The 19,308-nt window shown below is 42.2% G+C and overlaps 1 protein-coding gene across 1 annotated transcript in view; it reads right to left on the bottom strand.

Moving 5' to 3' along the window:
- Window positions 1–1,238: 1,238 nt before the first annotated feature.
- LOC139168234 (cytochrome P450 2J2-like) overlaps window positions 1,239–19,308 on the bottom strand; it is a 63,959-nt gene continuing 45,889 nt past the window's right edge. Inside the window, exons 7-12 of the mRNA XM_070753749.1 lie at window positions 15,310–15,470; window positions 13,955–14,131; window positions 12,345–12,486; window positions 10,312–10,499; window positions 5,778–5,919; window positions 1,239–1,424 (exon numbers count right to left, since the gene is read on the bottom strand). Of these exons, the coding sequence (XP_070609850.1) occupies window positions 1,240–1,424; window positions 5,778–5,919; window positions 10,312–10,499; window positions 12,345–12,486; window positions 13,955–14,131; window positions 15,310–15,470 (995 nt within the window). The 3' untranslated portion in view covers window position 1,239. The remainder of the gene's footprint in view (window positions 1,425–5,777; window positions 5,920–10,311; window positions 10,500–12,344; window positions 12,487–13,954; window positions 14,132–15,309; window positions 15,471–19,308) is intronic.

Raw genomic sequence — 19,308 nt, 5'->3', positions numbered from 1 at the left:
GGAATTCTGGGAGTTGAAGTCCAAATATCTCCAAGTTGCCAAGGTTGAGAAACACTGCTCTAGAAGGTATACAATACATGACTTTCTTTCCCTAACTGCTTTGACTCTCACCTCATGTCCTTGATTTAAAAAAACAAAACAAAAAACCCTCTCTTCCTCTGCTACTTAAGTGGCAAAAGGTCAGAAGTATGAGAATGAATGTGGCAATCACTTGTTGACAGGATACCAGTGCTAAATCCTACAGGTCATCGAAAGATGCATTGCTATTTGTTTCCAATCAATGAAGTACAGAAACCAGGAAGAAAAACAAAAAGTGTTAGACAAAAGGAAATAACTACAGTGGTACCTTATGATACGAACTCCTCGTGATACAAACCCCTCATGATATGAACCCGGGGTTCGGAAATTTTTTGCCTCTTCTTACGAACTTCGTGACGTCAAAGCTCCGCCTATGGAATTCCCTATTGGGATTCCCCACCTTCTTTCTAGCCTCCAGATCGGCCAAAAACGCCGCCGCCAATCGCAAAAACGGCGCTCCGCCAAGCGGCGCCGCCCGGCTGTAACCTTCTGAAACAGATGGGCGCTTCTCGGCGGCCTCCGGAACTTGAACCTGAACCCAAACCTGAATTTCCGGGTTCGGCGTTCGGGAGAACGCCAAGAAGCCCCCCTGCTGTTTCAGAAGGTGACAGCCAGGCGGCGGCACTTCTCGGCGGCCTCCCGAACACGAACACGAAAAGTTCGAGTTTGGGAGAACGCCGAGAAGCCCCCCCGACTGTTTTAAAAGGTGACAGCCAGGCGGTGGCGCCCAGCGGAGTGCCATTTTGCGATTTTTTCTTTTCTTTTTGCATGGATTAATCGCTTTTACATTGTTTCCTATGGGAAACAATGTTTCGTCTTACGAACGTTTCGCCTTACGAACCTACTTCCGGAACCAATTAGGTTCGTAAGACGAGGTATTACTGTACCTTAAGCTTGACTTGGAAGCGCCAGAGAGAAAGTTCCACAAGGACAATGATGGCAACAGGGACAATTTTGTTCTTTATTGGCATGCAAAAGGAAAATAAGGCAAAATGTAACAAACCTACTTAGCATATTGTTCAAACATGACCTTCTGGTTTGACGTGGTTGGGTATGTTTGTGACAAAGTTTTAATGTAGAATAAATGAAGGGGGGAAAAATAAATTAAGTGAAGAGGCATATAGAAAATAGTTTTATGCCTTTTATGGTGTTTTTAAAAGTTTAAGCCTGTGTTGGAATAGCACATAGTTTGTAAGGGTGAGGATGCATTGCGACCTTTGGAACAGGTTCTTCATTGAGTTCTTTCACTCCTTCAGGCAACCGGAAGCTGAAGGACCTCAACAGGATGGTCAGAAAGATGAAGATCTCAACTCTTGCCAGCTGCTCTCCCACACAGACACGTTCACCTGTATGTGAGACAAAACATGCATAAAGAGGATAATAATCTGTTCTACAGATTTATACCCCATCATCATAAAACCTTTATAAAAACCCTAGTAAGACCACACCTGGAATACCGCAACCAATTTTGGCCACCATATTATCAAAAAGACATCGAGACTTTGGAAAACGTTCAAAGAAGGGCAACTAAAAGGATCAAAAGCTTGGGGATTAAACTACAGTGCTCAAAAAAGCTGAAAATGGGCAAACGTTTGCGTGCACAAGCATTCTTGCGCAAGATTTGACTTATGGGCATGCTCAGGAAGCCAAATCCCACACTAGGAGGGCACATCTGCCAGGAGCACTCCTCAACAGTCCTCAACAGTCTGGATTCAGGCCCGGCTACAGCACGGAAACTGCTTTGGTCGCATTGATGGATGATGTCTGGCGGGCCCGGGACAGGGGCTTGTCCTCTGTCCTGGTGCTTCTTGACCTCTCAGCGGCTTTCGATACCATCGACCATGGTATCCTTCTGGGGTTGGGAGTGGGAGGCACTGTTCTTCAGTGGTTCTCCTCCTACCTCTCCGGTCGGTCACAATCTGTGTTAGTGGGGGGTCAGAGGTCGACCTCTAGGTCTCTCCCTTGTGGGGTGCCTCAGGGGTCGGTCCTCTACCCCCTGCTATTTAATATCTACATGAAACCGCTGGGTGAGATCATCCAAGGGCATGGGGTGAGATATCATCAATACGCCGATGATACCCAGCTATACATCTCCACCCCATGCCCAGTCAACGAAGCAGTGGAAGTGATGTGCCGGTGCCTGGAGGCTGTTGGGGCCTGGATGGGTGTCAACAAACTCAAACTCAACCCAGAGAAGACGGAGTGGCTGTGGGTTTTGCCTCCCAAGAAGGACAATTCCATCTGTCCGTCCATTACCCTGGGAGGAGAACTATTGACCCCCTCAGAGAGGGTCCGCAACTTGGGCGTCCTCCTCGATCCACAGCTCACATTGGAACATTATCTTTCGGCTGTGGCAAGGGGGGTGTTTGCCCAGGTTCACCTCGTGCACCAGTTGCGGCCCTATTTGGACAGGGAGTCATTGCTCACAGTCACTCATGCTCTCATCACCCCGAGGTTCGATTACTGCAACGCTCTCTACATGGGTCTACCTTTGAAAAGTGTTCGGAAACTTCAGATCATGCAGAATACGGCCGCGAGAGCCATCGTGGGGCTCCCTAGATTCGCCCACGTTTCTGCAACACTCCGCGGCCTGCACTGGCTGCCAATCGGTTTCCGGTCACAATTCAAAGTGTTGGTAATGACCTTTAAAGCCCTAAATGGCATTGGGCCAAAATACATCCGGAACCACCTTCTACTGCACGAATCCCAGCGGCCGATAAGGTCCCACAGAGTTGTCCTCCTCCGGGTCCCGTCGACCAAACAATGTCGTTTGGCGGGCCCCAGGGGAAGAGCCTTCTCTGTGGCAGCCCCGGCCCTCTGGAATCAACTCCCCCCAGAGATTAGAACGGCCCCCATCCTCCTTGTCTTTCGCAAATTACTCAAGACCCACCTTTGTCGCCAGGCATGGAGGAGTTAGGATATTCCTTCCCCCAGGCCATTACAAGTTATGTATGGTATGTTTGTATGTATGTTTGGTTTTTATAATAAGGGTTTTTAGTTGTTTTATTAAATTGGATTGTTACATGTTGTTTTTTATCATTGTTGTTAGCCGCCCCGAGTCTGCGGAGAGGGGCGGCATACAAATCCAATAAATGAATAAATAAATAGTGCCGGGCAATGGTGGCCCACCGCTGATCGCATTTGACCTTTTTTTTTGGCCAGGGACTTAAATCTTCAGTTCTGAGTTCTGGAGTCAGGCAGTAGGAAAAGTAAGTTGGATGCTTGGCTGCATAATTAGAGGTATAACAAGCAGGAAGAGGGAGATTGTGATCCTGCTATATAGAGTGCTGGTGAGACCACATTTGGAATTCTGTGTTCAGTTCTGGAGACCTCACCTACAAAAAGATACTGACAAAATTGAACGTGTCCAAAGACGGGCTACAAGAATGGTGGAAGGTCTTAAACATAAAACGTATCAGGAAAGACTTAGTGAACTCAATCTGTATAGTCTGGAGCAGAGGTCCCCAACCGCCGGTCCGCGGACCGGCACCGGGCCGTTGGGGGTTTTCAGCCGGTCCGCGGCGCCAGGGCCCCCTCGGCCTTTCCGCACCACCAGCGGCGCTCCCCCCGCCAGCCAGTCAAGCCCCGCGCCCGCCGGAACCGGCTCCTCGCTCTCCCCCCGCCGCCCGCCGCGTTTGCAGGAGGTGGGGAGGGTCGGGCGGCCCGCCAAGGCCAGGAGGGACGCCGCTGCCCCCCCTTCCCTCTCTCCGCCCGCCGCTGCGCCTCCTTGACGCCGAGAGGAAATGCCGGCAAAGGCTTTTCTCAGCGGAGGTCTTCAATGTCGGGGGCGCACGGGCGGTTGCACGCACTCCCTATCTCCCTGCTAGCCCACTCGGAGTATTCAAAATAAGAAAAACCTTTGCCGGCGAAGGCTTTTCTTATTTTGAATATTCCGAGTGGGCTAGCAGGGAGATAGGGAGCGCGTGCAACCGCCTGTGCGCCCCCGACATTGAATATCACCTTCGCCGGCCCCACCTCTCCTGCAAACCCCCTTGCTGAGAGCCCGGGGCGAAAGTGCTCTCGCAAAGGTGAGGCGGGCAGGGCGTGCGCGCGTCACCGCTGAGAAGAACGGAGAACGAGAGTGAGTGAGAGCAACAGACAGCAAGATAGAGAGAAAGTGAGAAAGAGAGAGTGAGAGAAAGGGGGGGAGAAAGAGATAGCAAGAGAGAGAACAAGAGAGAGAAAGAGCGTGAGAAAGAAAACAAGAAAGAGTGAGAGAGAGAGAAAGCAAAAGAGACAGAAAGAAAACGAGAGAAAGTGAGAAGAAGAGAGAGAAAGAGGGGGAGAGAGAGAGAAAGAGAGGGAGAGGGAGAAAGAGAGAGGGAGAGGGGGGAGAGATAGCAAGAGAGGGAGAGAGAGAAAGAGAGAGGGAAAGGGGGGAGAGATAGCAAGAGAGGGAGAGAGAGAAAGAGAGAGGGAAAGGGGAGAGAGGGGGGAGAGAAAGAGAGAGGGAGAGAGAGAGGAGATAAAGGAAGAGGAGAGAGAGAAAGGAAGAGAAAGAAAGAAAGAGGGATAGAAAGAGAGAGAGAGTGAGAGATGCTCAGTGAGCCTTTCTTTGAAGTTCCCTTTCTTTCTTTCTTTTTCTTTCTCTTTCTTGCTTTCTTTCTTGCTCTTTTTCTTTCTCTCTTTTACCTTCCCTTCCTCTATTTCTTCTTTTCTTTCTCCTTCCTACCTTCTTCCCTTACTCTCCCCTTTCATAAGTTTCCTTGCTTCCTTCCTCTGTTCCTGTCCCTTCCCCCCTTCTTTCTTTCTTTCCTTCCTTTCCTCCCTCCATTTCTTGCTTTCCTTTTCCTTCCTCCCTTCTTTCCTCCCTCATTCCCTTCTTTCACTCCTTCCTCTCTTACTCTCCCCTTTCACACCTTTCCTTGCTTCCTTTGCACCCTTCTTCTGTTCCTGTCCCTTCCCTCTTTCCTTCCTTCCTTCCCACCCTCCGTCCATTCATTCACCCATTCCTCTCTTGATCGCCCCTTTTACGGCGCCGCTAACAGCTAGCTCCCCCCCCCCACCGGGCCATGGAAAACTGGTCTAGCTTAAAGCCGGTCCCTGGTGCAAAAAAGGTTGGGGACCTCTGGTCTGGAGGACAGAAGGAAAAGGGGGGACATGATCAAAACATTTAAATATGGCAAAGGGTTAAATAAGGTTCAGGAGGGAAGTGTTTGTAATAGGAATGTGAACACAAGAACAAGGGGACACAATCTGAAGTTAGTTGGGGGAAAGATCAGAAGCAACATGAAAAAATATTATTTTACTGAAAGAGTAGTAGATCCTTGGAACAAACTTCCAGAAGACGTGGTTGGTAAATCCACAGTCACTGAATTTAAACATGCCTGGGATAAACATATATCGATCCTAAGATAAAATACAAAAAAATAGTATAAGGGCAGACTAGATGGACAATGAGGTCTTTTTCTGCCATCAGTCTTCTATGTTTCATGGTCATCTTGTCTGTTCAGGAATGGTCCAGAATGTAAAGTTTGCCATGAATCTTCCCCAACTACTAGAAGAAATTAGGATTCATTGATTTCCTGTTCAGAGCAGGATGACCTCAGGACAGCTCAGGAGATGTGGTCGTGGGAATCTTTAAGTTGTAAGCTACCGAGAATCCCTTGCTAATGAGATGGGTGAAATATAAATGTAATTTTAAAAAATGAATAAATGAAATAAGAATTGAGTAAGCCACTTTGAGCTCACAGATTTACCTATTCCAAAGGGCAGAAACTCTTCTCGGTCAATGAATTTACCATCCTTATCTAAAAAATGATTTGGATTGAATTTTCCAGGAGTCTCCCATTGTTCAGGATCAAGGAGAACAGAGCGCAGGTCTGCGACGATAAAGGTCCCCTGTAATTATATATGTATTTTATTTATTTATTTATTTATTCATTCATTCATTCATTCATTCATTCATTCATTCATTTGTCCAATACACAAATACATAGGAAGAAAAATAGACATGTAGTAATATATATAAGGGTAAAGTGAACTTAGAGGAGAGGATATATGAAAGACAGAAAGTATATATGATAAGTGAGAGAAAGGAAAGACAATTGGACAGGGGACGAAAGGCAGACCAGTGCAATTATGTACGCCTCTTACTGGCCTCTTAGGAACCTGGAGAGGTCAATCATGCAGAGTCTAAGGGAGAAATGTTGGGGGTTAGGGGTTGACACAATTGAGTCCGGCAATGAGTTCCACGCTTCGATAACTCGATTGTTGAAATCATATATTTACAGACAAGTTTGGAGCATTTCATATTAAGTTTGAATCGGTTGCGTGCTCTTGTGTTGTTGCAGTTGAAGCTGAAGTAGTCATTGAACGGTAGGATCTTGTGGGCAATACTGAAATCGTGTTTTAGGCGCCGTAGTTCTAGACTTTCTAGGCCCAGGATTGTTAGTCTATTTTTGTAGGATATTCTGTTTCAAGTGGAGGAGTGAAGGGCTCTTCTGGTGAAATATCTTTGGACATTTTCAAGGGTGTTGATGTCTGAGATGTGGTATGGGTTCCAGACAGATGAGCAGTAGTCTAGGATGGGTCTGGCAAAAGTTTTGTAGGCTCTTGTGAGTAGTGTGAGATTGCCTGAGCAGAAGCTGCGTAGGATCAGGTTAACAACTCTAGAAGCTTTTTTGGCGATATTGTTGCAGTGGGCTTTAGCACTTAGGTCATTCGATATTAGTATTCCAAGGTTTTTTACTGAGTGTGGGTTGGCAGTGAGAGATTGTTTATTCAGTTTGTATGTGCGGTTGGGATTCTTTTTCCCGATGTGGAGGGTAGAGCATTTGCTGGTTGATATTTGAAGTTGCCAGGTGTTAGACCAGTCTGAAACAAAGTCCAGGTCTTTTTGGAGAGTGAGTGTGTTGTCAGTGGTGTTGAAAAGTTTCACATCGTCGGCAAAAAGAACACAGTTGCTTTCAATATGGTCACAGAGGTCATTGATGTAGAGAATAAAGAGAGTAGGACCTAGTACGCTTCCCTGGGGAACGCCACTTATGACAGGGACGGGGGTGGAGATTGCGCTACCAATTTTGACAATTTGTTGCCTGTTTGACAGGAATGCAGTAATCCAGTTGTGGAGGAGTCCTGAGATGCCATAGGATTTGAGTTTTAGGAGTAGTTTGTCGTGGACCACTGAGTCGAAGGCTTTGCAGAAGTCTATATAAATTGCATCAATGGATTTTTCTTGGTCGAGGTGGGTAGTCCAAATGTTTTTGCAGTGAAGTAGTTGTAGGTTGCATCATAATTTCTTTCTGAATCCAAATTGTTTGTTTGAGAGTAGGTTATTAGATTCTAAGTAGAGGGTGATTGATCGATTTAGCAACGGAGAGATATTGGTCTGTAGTTGTCCACTAGTGAAGGGTCTCCTTTTTTGAAAATGGGGATGACTCCTGCTTTTGACCACAGCTTGGGGAGCGTGCTGGTTCTGAAGGATTTTTGGAAGATAATGCTTAGGGGTTCAGCAAGAGCAGAAGAAAGTTTCCTTAGGAAGTATGCACAGAGACCGTCTGGTCAGGCAGATAGGGAGGGTTTGAGGTCACGGATTGCTTTTTCTACACGGTCTACAGTGAAGACGATTTGGGTTAGGTTTTTTAGTGGGTTTGAGGTACAATTTGCGAAGATGGGGGAAGAACCATTGCTGTTAACAAAAACAGAGCCAAAGAAAGAGTTGAAGAGGTTGGCTTTGGATGGGTCATCATGGTATTCTTTGTTATTGGGTCCTACGAGTGGTGGAATAGGTCTTGAGTCATTGAGTTTGTTGTTGACGAAGTTATAGAACGCTCGGTTAGACTTGTTACGAAGGAGGCTTTCCTCTTGTTTGCTGTGATAGTTGAGGCATTCTGCTTTTATTTGTTGGCATAAGCTTTTGTAGCGGACTTTAAAGTTGGTTACTGGTCCTTTTTTGTTTCTACGCCAGAGGGATCTTTTTTTGGTTTGTAGTTTCTTTGTCGAGGCAGGTATGTTATTTTTTCGTTTACCTCTGGAAGAAGTGATTGACACATGTAGCTCTATAAGCCTTTTGATTTGGATTAAGAACATATTGTAGAGATCATCAGTGGTGATATAGTTAGAGAACAAGGATTGCCAGTTAAGGATTGAGAGATTGACATCTATGAGATCATGGTTGGCTTTCCTAAAATTGTACTTAGGAGCCACGTTATTCCGGTGAGTGTTTAGATGATGTAGGTTGAGGTTGAAGTTGATCGTACTGTGGTCGCTGTTGGAGAAGGGTTCTTTTGTGTGTAGTCCATAGATAGCACTTTTGCTGTTGCAGAATATGAGGTCGAGTCAGTTGTTGAGTCTGGTGTTGTTTGATACTAATTGTTCCAGTCCTAGGCTGGTGACGGTGTTATAGATGGCGGTATGTATAGGTTCAGTGGAGCATTCATTTAGTGACCAGTTGATGTGTGGTAGGTTGAGGTCACCAAGGAAGATAATGGGATGGGGTTGGAGGTTGCCCAAGTTAGGAGGGAGGTTAGTTTAGTTGCATGGGTAATGTCGTAGTTTGGAGCTCTGTAGCACAGTAGGAAATAGAGTGTAGTGTTGAGGGAAATGTCACAAACTAGACTTTCAGGGAGGATAAGATCATGTGCAACTTGAATGTTTTTTAGATTGAGTGAGCTTTTGTAGAATATGGCTACATCACCCCCTCTGCGGGATTCACGGTCAGACCAGAAGACCAGGTAGTTACTTTGTGTGATCAAGGAGTCAGGATAGGAAGGATTCAGCCATGTTTCACAAACAAAGATTAAGTCAAATATGTTAGTGTCAAGTAGGATGAGGAATTCAGACAACTTGTTGATAATACTTCTTGCATTGATTAGTTTACATTTGAGATTGAGTTTGTGATCAGGGGTGAGATTGGATTGAGTTGAGTTGAAATTGGATTGAAATGAGGTAGTAAGAGGCGCGCTATCCTATTTGTTGCTTGAAGTGCTGGGGGGTCCGTTTGTAGATGAGGGATGGTGAGTGGAGAAGTGTGGGATGGTTGAGGAGGGACAGTTGGTTTGGAGATGAAGGGAGGGTTATGAGTTTTGGTCCTGATGCAATCAGAGCGTTAGTCAATGTAAAGGTTAGTTTCACCTTGGTCACAACGTCTCCGGAGTTTGGCCCATAGTTCCTGAGAGCAGATACGTTGGAGTAGTGTTAGGTCTGGTCTGGATCTGAGTTTGTTGCATTTTGCATTATTTCTGGCGATGGAGTTCATGGTCTTAATGAACTGTTGTTTGGTAGTTTCATTTTTGCAGACTATTCTGCACAACCGGGGAGCCATTGATCCATCACTGTACTTTAGTACAGGGCCACTTCTAGAAACCTCTAAGATATCATCAGGGGCGATTGATTGAGGATGATGGTTGTGGATGATGCTACAAATATTTGATAGATCGGTTTCCCCATTTTCCTCTAGGCTAAAAAGTACGGCGTTATGGCGTTTTTGTTGCCGTTCCACGGCATCTTGCACCAGGGAGGAGATGTCAGTAGTAGGGTTTGGAGATAGAGGTTTTGGAGGCCTGGACTGGGTGTTGAGAGGTGGTGGCGGGGTGGAGCAAGGCACTTGTTTTGGAATTTTAGCGTTTATCAGTTCTTGGATGTTTTTTTCTTTTCTTTTTTTTTGAAAAAAGTTTTATTGAATATTTACATTAAAATTACACAACAAAGAACAAAAGTATAAACACAAAAAGAATGTAGAAGAAAAGATACGAGATAGAGAGAAAGAGAAAGAAAATAGAAAAGTAAAAAAGAGAGAGATAAAGCATTCTGCTTTATATATTACATATTTGATATCATTATTTACAATTAGAACTACTCAAGGAGTAGTGTATTTTACATGCAGCTTATGTCTAATTTGCAAAGGAAAATCTTCCTTTTGATACGTTATTATACATTTATTACATAGGTACATTTTGTGATCTTCATATCATTTTATCAGTCATATATCCTTCTTGTTTCAATGGTATAATAGTGCTATGATTTATTCATATTTGTTGGTAATATTTAAAAATTTAGCCCCTAAAACTCTTATCAACTTCCTAGGATAAATATAAAACATTTAAGGTTCTAATTTTAAAATCAGAGAGGTCTTTGGATTTACACCCATAATTCATCCCTCAAAAATGTTTGATATTCTTGCTTATTTAATTTTACAAGGCTAATTGTCGTTTGCCACCTTCTGTCCAAGGGCCATATTTCCCTTTTTCTTTCATTATGGGCTGCTACAATGCATCCTGGACATATTCTCACCTTTGGAATGTGATATCCCTTCATGGTCACATCCTTTGTACTTTGCCTGGGAACCCCATATAGCAAGATATATTTAAAACGTTGCATTTCATGAATCACAGCATTGGTGTAGGGCAGCTTCTTCCGATCCTGGTAGGAAATTGACCCTGAGGAACCAAACGCATCTTCAATCTCTTTCTGGACTTTCTCTGGAATAATGAGGAGGAGGAGGAGGAGGAGGTAAACAGAAGCTTTATGTTCAATATTGCATTTTTAATTCCTTTGTTCATTTATTTATTCATTTCCCAATTTTAATCCTCAGAGGTATCCATCAATCCATCATTATGATCACAGACCAGAGTTAAAAATGAAGACTTTATAAACAATTGAACAGAATAAGACAGAATTTTACCTTACAGCTTATGCTGAGATCATTGAGAAGTGGACAATTCTGTATAATTTTACCTCTTTAGAGAGGAATGTAGCCACATTCAAAGAAATGTGTCATACTGATCCAATAGTAAAACTTGTTTATAAAGGAGATAAGAATTTCCCCGAATATTTTACCAGATAAGGAGTTCTAACATAAGGGCAGAATCCTTATGTAGAGAATAATATAACAGGACCTGAACTGTGGTTTGAGTAGCCTGACTTTGTAAATTGCTTAGAGAGGATTTAATATCAACTTATCAAATTGTATATCAATATGATATAGATTAGATGGATAGATAGGTGGATGGATGGATGGATGGATGGATGGATGGATGGATGGATGGATGGATGGATAGATTGATAGATAGATAGATAGATAGATAGATAGATAGATAGATAGATATGATATAGAGATAGAGATAGAGATAGAGATAGAGATAGAGATAGAGATAGAGATAGAGATGAGATATAGAGATAGAGATGAGATATAGAGATAGAGATAATATAGATAGAGATAAATATAGATGTAGATGTAGATACTCATTATCATCCTAATTGGTTCTCCTACACATAATTTTGGCTGAGGGGAAGAATCTGAAAACTTTGGTAGATTTCTGCATTTAAAATATACACAATTGTTCCAGTTTTTAGTTCCTCACTGAATACTTGAATGAGGATATCAAAGAAGTCTCCCCGTATGTAACTTCTATCAGCCCTAGAGGCTGACTGAAAATCACATAGTTTGGCAAACAACTTAGTTTATCTGGTTGACAAAATTAGAAAGTTGGCAACATGAAAAATGATGTATACCGAAATCAATAAATATGAATTTTTGTGATCATATGTTTTACTAACATGATACTGCCTTTTATTGTAATGAAAAATAGATGGTACATTGCATTGTGTGATTGTATGTGGAGAGAAAAAAATAAAAAACATATCCCAAAACAACTTAGCTGCCCTTAATTTCTTCAAAACCTCTTGTAGCAATTTAACATGTTGCATCTTAGTTTCAGTATAAATCAATATATCATCAAGATAAACTAAACTATCTTATACAAGTGTTCATGCAGCCCCTCTGTCAGTCCTTGAGGCCATCTTTTTCTTTGGATCTTCAGGACTGCCACACTGTGGGAAAGTGGTAGGGCAGTTGCATGGAGTTGGTAAAGTTATTTAGCCATAACAATATTCTTTCTCTAAGAGTCAAGGACATTTAGCCTGCACCTGAAGAGGTGTGACTGGGAGCATGGGGATGGACATGTGGATGGAGGGGCTGGGTTTTTGACTCTCTTTTGGGTGGGGAAAACCCAGGAACTTTCAGATTTTGGTTTTCCCAGATGTGCCAATATGACATCTCTAATAAAGTGGAACTTTGAGGAACTGCTTGTCACAGAGTCTTCTTTCATTGAGGTGTTACATGGCACCTTGATACCTTTTACGTTTTCATTTAATCATGTTAAGATCATGTTCATAATTCAGGAATCCACTTAGGAAAATTACTATGAAGAATAGATTCAGTTCATCATTCAACCGCCTTTGCTATTTTACATACTTCCAAATAATTCCTCTGTGTTTTAAAACCTGAGACTGACCCTTGTTCCCATAATCCAGATTTCACTCACCTTGAATGTCAAGATGATTTGTCAAGAGCAGCAGAGCCCACATCAGAGTAGCGAAGGTTGTCTCTGTTCCAGCAGCAAAAAAATCAAAAATACACTGAGACAGGTTCTCTTCATTGTAGGCTGAGTTGGTGTCATTCCTGCTCTGATGTTTGAAAGAGAAAATGAAAATTACCATGAATTCTATGTAGCTTTCCTATGGTTGTTTTTGTTTCTGACTTTCTCCTAGACTCACAACTGATATTGACTGGAGAGAAGATTTGATGAAAAGTCAATTTTCAATGTGACACCAGAGTGTTACTTTTTCCCCTTCTTCCCCCCTCTTGCTAAGCTAAGCTGTGCTGGATCATTGGAAGTTTTAAATGAATCACAGTGCCATCTAGTGGAACACGTTGGAATATAAATTTGAAAACAGCTGGGGGTTTCTTGATTGTGTGACAAAGTAACTTTTTAATCTGTTTTGTTCTAAGAAAGAGAGTCTTTTTGATGTTCATATGCTGTCTGGGTTTGGAGTACCGGTTTATACATCTATTTGGAGTAACAGACCCTTTTTTCTCTCCCCCCCCCTGCTTTGAACTTTGTAGCTTGTTGAAAGGATTAAGGCAGGAAGAACCTGAAAAATAACAAATATAATATTTTGAAGTAATGCGTCTCTTTTTCTTTTTTTTAGTCTCTTGGAACAAAACAATCTCCCCCCAATCTCTTTTATTTTTAATTTCTAAGATCTAAGACTGGCAGATAGAGGGAGGGGAGTTTAAAGAAAAGAAGAATAACAGAAATATAAAATAGGTGCAAAATAGGATATTAATTTACGACGGATTGAATAAAAATGTATAATTATGTTTATACTGACTATTTTAAGGTACTGTGGAATCTCTACCCAAGAACGCCTCTATGTAGGAACCGTTTTTAGATAAGAACCAGGTGTTCAAGATTTTTTTGACTCTTCTCAAGAACCATTTTCCACTTACAAACCCGAGCCTCCGAAACTGTAACCGGAAAAAGAAGGGAGAAGCCTCCATGGGGCCTCTCTAGGAATCTACTGGGAGGAAACAGAGCCAAAATCAGCAGGGAGAAGCCTCCATGGGGCCTCTGTAGGAATCTCCTAGGAGGAAACAGGGCCAGAAAAGGCAGGGAGAAGCCTCCATGAGGTCTCTCTAGGAATCTCCTGGGAGGAAACAGGGCCAGAAAAGGCAGGGAGAAGCCTCCATGGGGCCTCTCTAGGAATCTCCTGGGAGGAAACAGAGCCTCCACCCTCCCTGTGGTTTCCCCAATTGTACGCATTATTTGCTCTTACATTGATTCCTGTGGAAAAATTGCTTCTTATTACTTTCTACTTAAAAACCTGGTCATGGAACAAATTAAGTTTGTAAGCAGAGGTACCACTGTACATGCATTGATGTATATATGGAAATTATGCAGAATTTTTTTTAAAAAAATACCACCTTCACATCTAACAAAACCAGACTTACAACATATTTAAAAGCATAGTATCTTCACAATGGGAACTGAATAAGAAGGAAAGAAAAATCCAAGATGAAGTAAAGTAGCTCTGCCTGTTTATTTACAGCAATAATTTATTGCCTGTATATTGAACCACAATAAACTCATACCTTCTCCATCTGAAAAAGATAGTAATCAATGAAATCTTGTGGCTCATGCAGGGAGTTAGATTCCTTGTGTTTCTCCACTTCCTGCTTTGCAAATGCAAGGATAATATCCACAGAAGCCAGGGCTTCCTTGTGAGGACCTGGCAGGTGCTTCATTAATTGTGGGAACAAATCGTACATCTACCAGGGAGAGAAGAGGGAAAGTTATTTATTCCCTACCACAAGTAAAGCAGGGAAGTGTAAAACATATCATTAGCCTTGAGTCACTGCATGCCCACAAGAGAATGCCTTGAATGCTTTTCTTTGCTCTCACAAATATCCCTGGACCGTTAGATTCTTGTAGAGAACTTAAGCTTCCAATAAACCTTCACGCTCATTTGAACTGCCTGAATCTCCTGATTTCCCTGGTGCTTGACAGGAGGGTAGGAATGACTTATGGTTTGAAGCTATGGAAAGCTTGAGAGGGATATTCCAAGCTATTAAATGGACTGAAATAGTCAATAGCGTTGGGCGAACCGAACTCGCAAAATCCGGGTTCGTACCGAACTTTGTGAGGTTTGGTATACTGAACCCAAACCCAAATTTTTGCAAAAGTTTGGCCAAAGTTCGGGTTCGGGAGAGTGCCAGGAAGTGCTGCTGCCCAGCTGTCACCTTCCAGAACAGCTGGGGCGCATCCCGGCGTTTTCCCGAACCCGAACTTTTGCCAAACCTCTGAGTTCGGCTTTCGGGATACCGCCGAGAAGCGCCCTGGCTGTTTCTGAAGGTCACAGCTGGGCGGCGGCACTTCCCAGTGCTCTCCCGAACGCCGAACTTGAAAGTTCGGCAAAAGTTCGGGTTTGGGTTCGGGTTTGGGAGAATACCGGGAAGCACTCCCACCCTGCTGTCACCTTCAGAAACAGCCGGGAAGCTGTCGGCCAGTCAGGAGGCACAAAAGGAGGTGGGGAATCCCATGAGGGGATTCCGGGGGCGGAGCTTTGACATCACTGAGGCATCCTTCCTGGCTGGGGAAAGAAAAGGAGAAGAAGAAGAAGAAGAAGAAGAAGAAGAAGAAGAAGAAGAAGAAGAAGAATAGAAGGAGAAGGAGAAGAAAAGGAGAAGAAGAAGAAGAAGAAGAAGAATAGAAGGAGAAGGAGAAGAAAACGAGAAGAAGAAGAAGGAGAAGAAGGAGGAGAAGAAGAAAAGGAGAAGAAGAAGAAGAAGAGGAGGAGGAGGAGGAGGAGGAGGAGGAGAAGAGATGAGAGGATTTCCAAAACGTCCTGCATGATATCCATTTTAGGATTCTATGAAAATAATGGTGGAAACATAGTTTGCTTAGTGGAGGGAGATTGTTGCTTCCTTAGTAGAAAAAAATGACTCACCGCATGAAAAGAGTCACCAAAGAAATTGGAAATAATTTGAAGGGCTTGAACCAGCTTCTGGAACTCTTCGTCTTCTGCAGAAAACTGATGTCCAAAACTCAAAGCACATATGACGTTAGAAACCGCATTTAGCATTGAAAATGAAGGGTCAAATGGTTGCCCTGCAAAGGAAGGTATTTTATAATAAATCCAGTCTCTCCTATTAACCAAAGCCCCCAAACCTTTCCCTTAAACTATCCACTGTTGACCTCTCCCGATTCCTAAGAGGTCAGTAAGGGGCGTGCATAAGTGCACCAGCATGTCTACTATCCCGGTCCTAATGTTTCCCTCTTATTAGTACCAATCTCATGTACATAAACAACATTATATCTGCTTTGGTCTGGCTGGCTGTTCCAAGAATACGCTCTTTACAGGCTTATAATTTTTAAAATAACACTTCATTTTACTTTCTTCCACATTGGAATTCATCAGTATATCTCCGGCATGCAATATGCATTCCAAACTTTCAGGCAAACTACAAAGTCATAATTCTTTCTAAATTAACAGGCTGGTGACTTCAAACATCTCCTTATCTCTGGGTCAGGTTAACACTACTTAAAAACAGTTTTATTATGCAAAGCAAAGACTCACTTATCTGGAGAAACGGCAAAAGCATCCATCTTGTTTATTTCACTTTGAAGAAAGCATCCGTCTCTTCCGGTCAATTCCGGATGTGGGGTAATTAATTAATTACACACTTGGAATATTATTTCACAACCTCTTTCCTCCCAAGTTCTTCCCTCCTTTTCTTTGACCTTATAAATTTGTCTTTTAACCAAGGACTATCTGCTATACCCCCGTTATCTGAAGAAATATCACTATGCATATTATCGTCTGATGGAATTTCTATTAAATTCTCAATGCCTCTATCCTCTCCTACCTCTCTTAAATCAGCGTAATAGACAACTTTAATGTTTTCGTCTTCTGAATCTGACATTTCCACAGGCTGACTGGGAACATTCACAACAATATCTATGTATACTACCAATACGTACTTGACAACAAACAAACAAACAAACCGATTTGTACAAGAATCAGGATCATCCCAGCCAAATGGTTGTTCAGTCTATTTTTTAAATAATTGTTTTTATTGAGTTTTTTGACAAACCAACACACAGACAACATTTAACATTTAACATTTCCCTATATACATAAAACACAAGTTGACTTTTTTACAATTTCATTTACTGTACATAATAATCTTTTACTGCTAGTTTCTCTTTTTTCTCTTGATCCAGTTGTACAATTTTTCCCATACTTTGTAGTAGTTTTTATTTTGTTGATTTTGTATTTCGTAAGTTAATTTGCTTAATTTGGCGCAGTCTAATATTTTTTTAATTACCATCTCTTCATTTGGCGTCTTTTCTTGCTTCCAGATTTGCGCAAATGCCAATCTTGCTGCAGTTAATATATGAATTATTAGATAATAATTTCCTTTACTGTGTTGTCCTCTAATTATTCCTAGTAAATACATTTCAGGTTTCCACTCTAATTTATAATCTAATATTTCTTCCATCCAGATCTGAATTTGGTTCCAAAATTTCCTTGCTTCTGGACATAGCCACCACATGTGATAATAAGTCCCTACCTCTTTTTTGCATTTCCAGCATTTGTTACTTGTATTGGTATAAATTTTAGCTAATCTTGCCGGGGCGTAGTGCCAACGGAAAAACATTTTGTATAGATTTTCTTTGTAAGGTATAGATAGTGTTATCTTATAATTTATTTTCCATAATTTTTCCCAGTCTTCCAATTGGATAGCATAACCAAAATTGGTCATCCACGCTATCATATTGTGTTTAACTATCTCTTCTATATTTTTGTAATTTAGTAGATAGTTATACATTTTGGTAATAAATTTCTTGTTGGGGCCTGTTAAAATTTTATCTATTTCATTTATTTTTTTACTTATTCCGAATTCTACTAGATCTTTTTTATATCTACTTTGTACAGTAATACCTTGTCTTATGAACTTAATTGGTTCCGGCAATGAATAAAGGCGAAAAGAGCCTCTCTTGAGCTCCATGGGTCTTTCCGTCCTGTTTTTGCCCACCCTGTTCTGCTCATTTTCCCCACACCTTTCTTCTCTTGAGCTCCATGAATCCCTCCCGTTTTTGCCCACCCCGTTCTGCTCATTTTCCCTGCACCTTTCTCCTCTTGAGCTCCATGGGTCCCTCCCGTTTTTACCCACCCCGTTCTGCTCATTTCCCCACACCTTTCTCCTCTTGAGCTCCATGAGTCCCTCCCGTTTTTGCCCACCCCGTTCTGCTCATTTTCCCTGCACCTTTCTCCTCTTGAGCTCCATGGGTCCCTCCCGTTTTTACCCACCCCGTTCTGCTCATTTCCCCACACCTTTCTCCTCTTGAGCTCCATGAGTCCCTCCAGTTTTTGCCCACCCCGTTCTGCTCATTTTCCCTGCACCTTTCTCCTCTTGAGCTCCATGAGTCCCTCCCGTTTTTGCCCACCCTGTTCTGCTCATTTCCCCTGCACCTTTCTCCTTTTGAGCTCCATGGGTCCATGTTTTTGCCCACCCCATTCTGCTCATTTTCCCTGCACCTTTCTCCTCTTGAGCTCCATGAGTCCCTCCCGTTTTTGCCTACCCCGTTCTGCTCATTTTCCCAACACCTTTCTCCTCTTGAGCTCCATGGGTACCTCCTGTTTTTACCCACCCTGTCCTGCTCATTTTCCCACCTTTCTCCTCTCTTGAGCTCCATGAGTCCCTCCAGTTACTGTATTGGGTGAGAAATTGGATTGCGTTTAACCTGTGCCTTGTGTGTAGCAGAAAATCCCTTTGACATTTAAAAAGGGAGCTGTTTCTGTTTTTCTGTTGATAAAGACTTTTGGGTTTTCCTTCTATCGTGTGGTGTGTGTCTTTCTGGACTAATTACCCTGTAATTACGGGCGGTTGAGACACACTGGCAGAACAGGTATAAGGTTTCCTACCTAAGCAGATTTTTAGTCATAGTTTAATTATTGGATTGGTTATACATTGTTTACTGTTGCTGTGAGTCTTCGGAAAGGGGCGGCATACAAATCTAATAAATTACTATTGTTATTGTTGTTGTTGTTGTTCTTCTTCTTCTTCTTACTATTATTACTATTATTACTATTATTACTATTATTACTATTATTACTATTATTACTATTATTACTATTATTATTACTATTATTACTATTATTACTATTATTACTATTATTACTATTATGTCAATACAACACAGCAAATGAGATCACTGTGCTGGATTTCGTATTTCATCACCAGTCAGGCGCTTCCCAAGCACCTAGGACTGCGTGATGTAGCAGTGAATTATATTTGCCGATCCCAGTAAAGGGGCCTTTTGCAATTGACATATCTAGATTTTGTCAATTCCGATGGTTTTCAAATGTCCGCTGAGATCCTTTGGCACTGCGCCCAGCGTGCCAAGTACCACTGGGACCACTTTCACTGGCTTATGCCAGAGTCGTTGCAGCTCGATTTTTAGATCTTCGTATTTCACTAATTTTTCTAGCTGCTTCTCCTCAATTCTGCTGTCCCCTGGGATTGCGATGTTGATGATCCATACATCATCATCATCATCATCATCATTATTATATTTCACTATTTGTTAGAATGTATTTTGTATTGCAACAACTATAGAATTATTTTGCTAGTAGATAGCAGTGTTTTGTGTCCATCTATCAGATAATTTTATCTCTGTTAAAGAATATAAATCAGAAGCTTTCAGTCGATTGTATTTAGCTGATTCAAATAACTTATTTATCATTATATCAAAATATTTACAATACCATACATTCTCCTTTACAGTAAATTGAGAGCATACCTTTTATAGACATCATAGCACAATGAAGACTTTACACATACAGACTGAGACTGGAGACCACACCAAGCTTAGGTCTTTGCACATGCTCAGTAGCACTGGTTTTCTCATTGGTTGACTAAGCTATCACATGACTCTGTCA

Source organism: Erythrolamprus reginae, chromosome 5, assembly GCF_031021105.1.
Source record: "Erythrolamprus reginae isolate rEryReg1 chromosome 5, rEryReg1.hap1, whole genome shotgun sequence".
Taxonomy (NCBI): Eukaryota; Metazoa; Chordata; class Lepidosauria; order Squamata; family Dipsadidae; genus Erythrolamprus; species Erythrolamprus reginae.
Note: the sequence above shows the minus strand (reverse complement) of the source record. Positions and strands in the feature narration are given on the sequence as shown.